Consider the following 10560-nt stretch of genomic DNA (forward strand, 5'->3'; position numbering starts at 1 on the left):
GTTCTCAAGTTAATGGCGGAGGACAGGATATGGGTGGACACAGTGTATACAGGATTCTAACATGCTGTATATAAGAGCCCAGGTCACTGTGTAAAACATAAACACTTTATAATACTCACTTAACACTAGAAGTCCCAGGAATTTCGAGCTCCATAAGGTTTCAATGGTAGAAATGTCAAATGACCCCTCTCTGGGGCTTCTAGTGTTAAACAGTCGGTGTGGTGCAGACTGGTCGGATGGGAGTCTCCATTCTCCGGTACCAGCGCCTCCTCTTTCGGCCATCTTTGTCCTCCTTCTTCTGAAGCCTGGGTGCATGGCGCGTCCTATGTCATACACACTAGCAGACATTGAGGTCCTGCACAGGGCAGATCAAAGTATTGTACTGCGCCTGCACAGAACCTCAATGCCGGCGAGTGTGGATGATGTAGGATGCGCCATGCACCCAGGCTTCAGAAGAAGGAGGACAAAGATGGCCGAAAGAGGAGGCGCCGGTACCGGAGAATGGAGACACCCATCCGACCAGTCTGCCCCTTAGGTGAGTATTATAAAGTGTTTATGTTCTACACAGCGGCCTGGGCTCTTATATACAGTATATTACAATGTTGTATATAAGAGCTCACTAGTGGTAGCCACAGCTTATAGGCCCCAAATCTAGTGACAGGTTCCCTTTAATGGCGGGATAAAACCTTCTGGTATCGGCTCCTTTGTTTGTCTCCTGAAAAATCATCCATTACTCCCATTTGTTTGCCTTTTTCACACCTACCATTAAAATAAGAGGCCAAAATTGTGTTTCTTTGCATAGTTTTCATAATAAATTGTGTCCATATCGCTTTTTTTTAATTTAACCCAATCAATCAGTGTCTAGAATGCTGCAAACTCGTGCGATGTTCTATCCGTTCTGCTCACCGAGCATTCGCTCACACAAGAGCATACATCAGACGAGTGAAAGGGATCGCCCTCGGACAAACCTTATTCAATGAGGCAGCGCAGATCTGGGTTATCAGCTGTGGTCGGGATCCTGCGATCGGTCTCTGAAATCGGCACGGTGCGAAAATACAAATCAATCAGATCCCAGACGGCCGATCAGTAAAGCCTCTGATCTATTACAAATATCTGACAATTCTGTAACAGGAAACAAATGCGCCTGTAAAAGATTCATAGCTACTGATAAAAAAAAAAAAAAAAGTATGCATGGAGTGCAAGAAGCAAACAAAATAAATAAAAATCATCCCACTTTTTTGAATGAGGTCAATTTATTTTTTTTATACACTCATGTGACTGCAGACAAACCACATTTTTGTGTTCTCCACAAGCCTCGTTGACATATGTACAGCTCCATAGAGAATAATGGCTCCGTGTTCTCTCCGGGGGAAATAAGGCCGTCTGAGTGAGGCCGTGGGCTGAGGGGTGCGCCCGGAGTGCGATAGCGGATAGCACAGCCGAGGACATCGCCGGTGACAGGTGAGTATACAGCAGTTTGTGCAGTGACATCCAGGGACTCATCAGGGTTCCCAATGAACTCTCATTAACCCCTGGAAGTCACCATCGTGACACTCGCTGTAGCGCAGTTGTCGCAGGTGTGTCATCAGGAGGTCATCAGAGTTCATTGGGAAATCCGATGACCTCCTGGACGTCCCTGCACACACAATGCTGGCAGGATACTCACCTGTCACTAGCAATGTCCTCAGCGATGCTGTCCCCTGCGGTGCTATCCTTAGCGGTGTCACCGCGATGCCCCTGCTCTCAGCTGCTCACTGCGGTGAATAATCAATGAAAATAATGAGCGGGGATCAGGAGCGGGAGGCAGCAGAGCCGGAGACAGCATCGCTGGATACAGGTAACTATAGAAAATCTTTTTATTTAAAAACCAGTGTTTTCTTCGGTCCATGTCACACTGAAGTCACATGGATCACATCAGTGTGCGGTCCGTGTGACAGCCGTGCTGCTGGAGAAAAAACGGGCACGTCTCTGTGTGAAATAGCGGAGCCACACAGTCCGTGTGAGAGTGCACAATAGGGTAGCATGGGTACGTGTTAAAACCGGATGTCACACATACCTAAAACACGGACGTCTGAAACCAGCCTAACAGACATCAAGGAGCAGCAGTGGAGCCTCAGCGCTGGACCAGGGGAGGGGGAGAAACTCATTCATCAACTCACAGCTCTTCTTCCAAGCAACTACAGAAAGTGTTAGAAAAGTGACGACATTATGGCCCAGGAGATGCTGCGCACGCTGAGGTCAGGACTTTATCACAGGGATCCGCAGATTTATACAAATTTGAGAACAAAGTAATTAACGTGGTGATCAGGAGGAGGACAGTCACTGGCAGTGATCAGGAGGAGGACAGTCACTGGCAGTGATCAGGAGTCCGGGCACACCGGCCATTAACTTCCTTTCTGTACGATCTGAGCGAAGCGGTTGGTGATGGACAGGGTGGTGTCGATGAAGCGCTCCACGCAGCTCACCAGGCAGCCCTCCGTCCTGGAGTCCAGCTTTGAGCCCGGGCGATCCACGCACTTGTCCCAGCAAACGTCCATGAACTTGTGAACCTGGAAAAACAAGAAACAGATCACATTTTCCTGATCTAAAACACGCCTGTAAATCAGCAGAGCGCGGAGGAACGGCACCGGACATCGGCTATTACCGGAGACCAAGGAAAACGGCTGACGGGCGAGACGTTCTCTACAACTATGGGTTATTGTATGCGCCAATGCAGCAACCAACACTCAGACCTGTACAGATTCTGTCCAAGCCCCCCACTCCGGCCCCCGCAGCCGGCTCCTGCCTGACCGCTCTAATGCTGCCGTATGACACATCGGAGGAGCGCTCCGGCACTGAAGCGGCATGTCGGGGGTTAATGGCGCTCCACCACCCCGGCCACATTCACAACAGGGTGAAAAGTGGCGCAATTTTACTCAACATTAATGACAGGAATAACGGGCGGTCACCGCTGCTCTGTCCCCGGGGGCAGACGAGCACGAGCAACAGTAAACGGCCACAGAGGGCACGTGATTGAATGGCGTCCGGTCCCCACTGACCGCCATGGTCACATGATCAACCACACAGAGGTGAATGGGAATAGAGGCAGCGGACATCATTTATAACAATGCCATGCCTTTAAAAGGCATAATGTATATGTACCTCTTAAAGGGATATGCCCATCTCCCCTCTAGACCCCCTCCCCTTAAAGGGATATGCCCATCTCCCCTCTAGACCCCCTCCTCTTAAAGGGATATGCCCATCTCCACTCTACACCCCCCCCTTAAAGGGATATGCCCATCTCCACTCTACACCCCCCCCCTTAAAGGGATATGCCCATCTCCACTCTACATCCCCCCCTTAAAGGGATATGCCCATCTCCACTCTAGACCCCCCCCTTAAAGGGATATGCCCATCTCCACTCTAGACCCCCCCCCTTAAAGGGATATGCCCATCTCCACTCTAGACCCCCCCCCCTAAAGGGATATGTCCATGGTTACAACCTCTTTCTTGTCGATCCTCTGGTGTATGGACAGTAATGTGATCAGCGATCATTTTTACAAGTTCCACCATTCAATGTATGCAGCTACATAGTAATTCTATATCCTATGCGTTACCATGGTTACGAACAACCAGCCTATCATTTCCAGCAGGTCATAAGCATATTTCCCTGGATGACACCAGCTCCTGTGGCTCCTGTCTGTAGCACGTGCTGCCCCCACCTGAGAGGTGAACTGCGCCTTCTGCTGCTCCACGGCCAGCATCCTCTGCAGCTCCGCCGTCTCCGCGGGACTGGCGCCCACCCCGGACAAGTCAAGGTCCGAATCAAAGCCGGCCATACTGACGACCTTCAGCCTCGCCGGTAATCTCTGCAACTGACACACAATCCCCCGTGTCTTCCAAGCTCCACTCTGATTCGTTGAGTGATAAGGTCTAAAACGAGGCGTGAAACGCTACGGCGGCTTACTATTGGCTGAGCTCGTAGTATTACCCTCTCCTGATTGGCTACTTGATAAGACTTGATAGTTACTTCCTAAAGTTTGAGTGACCGGTGCGCTAATAAAGTTTATTCAGACAATCTGTAGTAATAAAGTTTTGTTGACAGGGCGCTCGCCGTTTCACTTCCGGGGCGCAGTGTCACCTTGGTTGGGTGTCGGGCAAGATGGCGGCTCTGGTGAGAGTGGGCGCTGTGTGCAGGGCAGGCAGAGGTGAGCGCGGGCTGCGGGCGCTGCGGACTCGGGGCCGGTACTAAACTTATGTGGCAGGGGTTTTTTCTCTCAATGTTTTAATAGTATCTTTATTGTTCCTGACAAAGTGTCAGAAGTGGCAGGGTCTGGTCCCTGGGGGTGGGTGCAGGGTGCCGGGGTTTTGGGTGGGCTTGGGCTGTGCCCCTCACCCCCTGCACCCTGCCCTGTGGCCGTGGTGGCCCCTCTGTGACCCGTAGACCCTGCGAAGCTCCCGAAATGGCAGACCCCTTTATAGAGGAGCGGTCTGCAGCTCGGGGGTGGCCGTTATTGCTCTTTGTCTAATCCCGCCGCTCCTCTAAGTCTTCCATAATGTTCCTGAAATCTGGGCCATTATATTAAACCCTAATGTTTATGGTCTTTACAAGGGGGTGTGGCTCTGAGGGTTATTATGCAGAGGAGCCTAAAGGCACGCCCCTGAGGATCCTGTGAGCGTCCTGCCCCCTTGAGAAAGACCATACAACTTAGCACTAAATAAAATAGGCCCAGATCTCCGAGACGATACTGTGGCTTTATACAAAGAAAATAAAACAATATTATGGAGCAGCGAGAATAAAATACGAGCAAAAGTTGGACACTAACCTGAGGCTAGCACCCCTCTGAGGGACCCCGAGAACGAAGCTGTAGTATGGCATCAATGGGAATAGAGGACCCCTCTAAATTCATAACCGTGCCCACTTTACTGCTGCAGTGATTGCCCACCAGGTCATGGTACATAGGGCGGGACAATGCAATAATGTTTGTGTGCATATATATATATATATATATATATATATATATATATATATATATGTATGTATGTATGTATGTATGTATGTATGTATGTATGTATGTATGTATGTATGTATGTATATATATATATAATATACATACTTAAATATATATATATATATATATATATATATATATATATATATATATTGCCACTGTATGTAAAGCGCTGTGGAATTAATAAATAGCACCATATAAATTAATAAAATTATTATTATTATAATATATTACGCACACTTACAAACATGCATACTGTACATACATACATGATTTTTTTTTTTTTATTTTTTTTCTTTATTTAAAACCCAGAAAATCCTTTACAGCTGACATATCTTACTGATCTACTAGCACTTACTGGAATGAGAAATACTTATTTATCCCTCTGTTCACATCTTCTGTACATTCATTGTTTGTGCAGTGTCAGGACCTGAGGCCATCCCATATAGAGAAGGTTATGCTATACAGCCGGCACCCATGAAAACCTGCAGTGATCGGAACATTTTAACCACTTTGATGCCACCGTCAATCATGACTGCAGCATTCAGGCAGTTAGGAAACATTGTCGCCGCAAGGCTGCTGTGCTAACCACTGAGCCGCCACAAGACTGCTGTGTCAACCACTGAGCCACCACAATCCTGCTGTGCTAACCACTGAGCCGCCACAAGACTGCTGTTCTAACCACTGATCCACCGCCTCCTTAGAGTGTATAGAAATAAAATCAAGATGACAACATTGCTGATTTGTCAGACTCTAAAAATGACAATAATGATGGCTCAGTGCTTAGCACTGGACGGTGACTCAGTGGTTAGCACTGCAGTTTTGTGGTGGCTCAGTAGTTTGCACTCTATGGTGGCTCAGTGGTTAGCACTGCAGCCTTGTGGTGGCTCAGTGGTTAGCACTGCAGCCTTGTGGTGGCTCAGTGGTTAGCACTGCAGCCTTGTGGTGGCTCAGTGGTTAGCACTGCAGCCTTGTGGTGGCTCAGTGGTTAGCACTGCAGCCTTGTGGTGGCTCAGTGGTTAGCACTGCAGCCTTGTGGTGGCTCAGTGGTTGGCACTGCAGCCTTGTGGTGGCTCAGTGGTTCGCACTGCAGTCTTGTGGTGGCTCAGTGGTTCGCACTGCAGCCTTGTGGTGGCTCAGTGGTTCGCACTGCAGCCTTGTGGTGGCTCAGTGGTTGGCACTGCAGCCTTGTGGTGGCTCAGTGGTTCGCACTGCAGTCTTGCAGCGCTGGGGTCCTGGGTTCAAATCCCACCAAGGACAACATCTGCAAGGAGTTTGTATGTTCTCCCCGTGTTTGCGTGGGTTTCCTCCAGGTTCTCCGGTTTCCTCCCACACTCCAAAGACTGATAGAGAATGTAGATTATGAGCCCCAATGGGGAGAGTGATGATCACGTCTGTAAAGCGCTAAGGAATTAATATATAAGTAAGTAAAATAATAAAAACTACAGCTCATACCACACGAAAAAATCCCTGATACAACTGTATTGACAAAAAAAGTTATGACTACAAGAATTTGAAGACTAAAAACAAAAAAAATATATATTTTATTTTTTCTTTTTGTTTTTGTTTTTTTTGTTTTGTTTAAAGTATTAAAAATAAAGCTGCTCATTTTTTAATCGGCAAGCAAATGTAAAAAAACCCAAACAAACAAATAACAATGGGAGCATTGCTGTTTATTCATTTATTATTTAATTATTTTCAAAAATCATTTGCATTGCTGTTTATTTTTAATTTTTTTTTTTTTTTTTTTTTTTTTTCTTCATTTCCATTTTATTTGGAATTTTTTTTCATCCTTCCAATTTTTCAGTACGCCCAACAAAGAAAAAACAAAAACAAGCCCTTGTTCCGTTATGTCAATGTAACAAAAAAAAAAATAAAGGAGGATCTGGCTCATTGAAGAAGAGGATGGGAGAATAAAAAAAAAATATATATCCGGTCATGAAGTGGCCAAGTGATGTCCTCTCCTAATTATCTGACATCGGAGGCCCCTGATAGTGGACTGTATAACACATTGGTTGTTTTGCACGTATTGCGCTAAGTCTCTGTGACTGTGAAACGCGTTTTCATGCCCCGAGGACGCAGCGTGTGACACCATTGTGTTCTGCAGCGTTAATAGACGGCTGCTCGTCACGCAGCCTCATCCTCCATAGAAGCCTCGAGAAGTGAGTGCAGAATTGGTGCATGAACATAACCCGGGTGCCGTGTGAAGGGCCCGGATCCGAACCATCAAATTCTGCACATCTTCTATCTGTGCCCAAGTAGACCTTATTTTTTTTTTATTTATTTATTTATTTTGCATTGAGCCTTCAATACATGAAGAAATCTTCTGCCCGTTGGGGTGGACTAGATTTGCTTTTTCCATAACATAAACATCTTAAACTTTTTTTTTTTTTTTTTCTTGCAAAGCTTAACGTTTTCCAGATATCTGCACAGTGATATGAAAAAAAAAAACACTAACAAATTTAAAAAAAATAAATAAATATATTTAACATATGTAAGATTTTTTTTTTTCCTAAAAAAACAATTGTGGCGATCATTAGGGGGTGTGACCGCCGCAGCTTCAGTTGTTGTTTGTAGGAGTCCAGTGTTTGGCTACTAATAGATGGAGCAGAGGCCGTGTGATAAAGAACGTGTCCTTTATCGCATAGTTGGGGATTTCTCTTCAGCCAGTAGGTTATGTTGTGGTGACACATTGCCCGCAGTGCGGGTGGTCACCGCAGTAAACCAGCGCGGCCGCCCCTCCACTCTCCAGATCAGGGGACTCCCACACTGATGAGGGGTGACCGCTCGTCCTGGTATTTGCTGCTTGTTTTGTGATGTGTAATTTCTTTTCTGCATTGTCTCTTTTCAGTTTTCCCCTTTAGTAAATCTTTGCTGATCAGACCGGCTGCTGTTCTGCCACAAGACAGAAGTTCTTTACCAGCATTCCCAGCCCCGTCCCATGTCCGTCTTGGTAAGCCGCAAAATATCTGTCAGTGACCGTGTGGTGCCTGGGCGCCGTGACCGGGGTGGTGCCTGGGCGCCGTGACCGGGGTGGTGCCTGGGCGCCGTGACCGGGGTGGTGCCTGGGCGCCGTGACCGGGGTGGTGCCTGGGCGCCGTGACCGGGGTGGTGCCTGGGCGCCGTGACCGGGGTGGTGCCTGGGCGCCGTGCCCGGGGTGGTGCCTGGGCGCCGTGCCCGGGGTGGTGCCTGGGCGCCGTGCCCGGGGTGGTGCCTGGGCGCCGTGACCGGGGTGGTGCCTCTTTCACTCATCTGTGAAACACACACCTGTTTTTATGGACCGTGTTTAAAGGTGCGTTTAGCCATCCATGTGCCGTGATTTTGGCACACATGTTCTCCGTGTGCTATCCGTGGCAACACACGGACAGCAGGAACTTCCATACTCGCCAGTCCCCGGTGCTGCTTCTGTGTCCGCAATGCATTGAATATTCATGAGCTTTAATGAGTGGCCTGGAAGCAACAAACTGCAGCGCTGGATACAGGTGAGTATAGAAATTAATTTTCTTTTAAAGACACGTGTTTTCTCCGGTACGTGTCACACTATTGTCACATGGATCACATTAGTGTGCGATCTGTGTGACATCACTGCGGCCGGAGAAAACTGACACATGTATGCTCCATACGGATACACTGTCCTTATGAAAAGACTGATGTCTGCGCAGACCAATTGATTTTAATGGGTCTGCTTATGTCCGTGATTCCGGTACGTATGAAAACTGCGTCATACGCACTGGAATCACTGACGTGTGAAGGGGCCTAACTGCTCAGATACTACAGATGTTATTGATCGCAGCACCTCAGGGGGGCATTGTCGTAAAGGGAGATGAGATGTAATACCACATACGACCTGTGTACAGGGGTGGCGCAGTTTTTTGGGGTTTTTTTTGTTTGTTTTTTTTTTTTCCCTTTTAGGCACATTTTTCTCTAATGTTATAAAACTTCTGAACGGGTTGAAAGGTAGTAGAGGAATTGATCAGGACTGGCGGTGCCAGGTCACTGACATTTTAACACTTGGTCTAGAGAAATGTCTCTATTTTCCAGCCTCCGGCAAAGCCTCCCTGCACTGGACTAGTGAGCGAGCGGTGAGCCTGGTTCTCCTGGGCCTTATACCTGCGGCGTATATGTATCCTGGAGCCGCTATGGACTATTCTCTAGCTGCAGCCCTCACCCTTCACGGACATTGGTAAGAAATCTTCCAATAAATCCATACGACAGAGGTGTCGTTGTCTATTCACTGCCGCGTGCAGAAATCTGTGTTTGTGTTTCCCCATCTGTCTGTTTTCTTCGGCTGCAGCAGTCATGCGCTGTACATCCATGTAACCACTGCAGCCAATTAGCACTTCCTCTTTGGTGTCAGACACGCCCCTCCCCTCCCCTGCGGTCTCAGGCGTGCACACTCCACCCCCGTCTGCAGGAGATAACGCTCCAGTTCCTGAGTCCTGGCACGTAGTCTGATTAAAACATTGTCCCTTCCCATAATCGGCACGGGACCCGGTCTGTTTATGGTCAGGAGACCGCAAAGATCTTTAAAAAGAAACATAAAAAATGATTGAAGATAATGCACAAGAGTAGTTGGAAACTTAGCTGGGTGCAATCCACTGACTGCACAACACAACTAGAAGTAGCGGTGGAGCGTTCCTAACCAACGTAAACGCCTCGTCACCGCCGGAGAACTAAGGGCCGTTTCACACATCCGGCATTTCGCCGGATCTGTCACACTCCAGTACAATGTAATACTAATATGCCATTGTATAGTATTAACACTGTACTGGACTGTGGCGGATTCGGCAGTCCAGATGTGTGAAACGGGCCTAACCTCAAAGATGAAATAAGGAATCCTGACTTGCCTCAGAGCAGCCCCAAATGAAGGTAAAAAGCCCCCAACCTATAACGACGATGATATAAGAAAAAACAACACACCAGATGTAAAATATAGTGTTAAGCAAAGTGAGGCCCTGCGAGCTAGATACAAAAGGATAGGATAGCTTTCCTGGAAGGAAAAAACAAAAATACTTATAAGGCATAGCTGCAGACTAGGATGACATTGAAACAAAACCGATGCAAAGGAACAAAAAAACCCGCTGTAGAATTCATTCACGGAGAATCCAAAAAGTAGCAGAAAAAAGGCAAAAACAGAACCTACAGGAAAGGCAAAAGCTTAAAGGCTGGAGGACAAACTTTATGACATTTTCTCATGGAGCAGAAACCATTATCACCAGCAAAGGCTAGACAGAAACTGCCTTCCTTTATTCCCCCCAGGCTGGACTCCATAGGCTCCCTGAAACAGCAATCATCTCCCACACCTGTCTGAGTGACAGATGCAGATTCAGACGCACTACCAGCACTAGTCACCAGAGGGAGCCCAGGAACAGCACCATCTCTGGTGATATTCACAACACCGGTCCCAGGGAGGGGGTACCGCCACCATGCTCCAAATTTATGCAAAGTTACGCAATGGACGATGGCGAGGAGAGATTTGAACTGTTAGTGTAAAGCCACAGTTTGATGGAGTATATGGAATGGTAGGTTACTGCACTGGTCCTATCCTCTACACGGACACCCCTCCTC

At 47.5% G+C, this 10560-nt stretch overlaps 2 protein-coding genes across 2 annotated transcripts in view; one reads left to right on the plus strand and one right to left on the minus strand.

The window, feature by feature from the left end:
• Positions 1 to 1234: 1234 nt before the first annotated feature.
• On the minus strand, positions 1235 to 3894 carry TIMM8B (translocase of inner mitochondrial membrane 8 homolog B). Its single transcript, XM_075329153.1, has 2 exons — positions 3702 to 3894; positions 1235 to 2549 (listed from the first exon to the last, which is right to left on the minus strand). Exons 1-2 carry the CDS (start codon positions 3816 to 3818, stop codon positions 2385 to 2387), a joined length of 282 nt encoding a protein of 93 aa, XP_075185268.1. The 5' UTR covers positions 3819 to 3894; the 3' UTR covers positions 1235 to 2384.
• A 193-nt stretch (positions 3895 to 4087) lies between these two features.
• The window catches only part of SDHD (succinate dehydrogenase complex subunit D), a 7405-nt gene continuing 932 nt past the window's right edge, over positions 4088 to 10560 (plus strand). Inside the window, exons 1-3 of the mRNA XM_075329056.1 lie at positions 4088 to 4187; positions 7843 to 7944; positions 9034 to 9175. Coding sequence (XP_075185171.1) covers positions 4142 to 4187; positions 7843 to 7944; positions 9034 to 9175 — 290 coding nt within the window. The 5' untranslated portion in view covers positions 4088 to 4141. The remainder of the gene's footprint in view (positions 4188 to 7842; positions 7945 to 9033; positions 9176 to 10560) is intronic.

The sequence above is a fragment of the Anomaloglossus baeobatrachus genome, chromosome 11 (assembly GCF_048569485.1).
Source record: "Anomaloglossus baeobatrachus isolate aAnoBae1 chromosome 11, aAnoBae1.hap1, whole genome shotgun sequence".
Lineage (NCBI taxonomy): Eukaryota > Metazoa > Chordata > Amphibia > Anura > Aromobatidae > Anomaloglossus > Anomaloglossus baeobatrachus.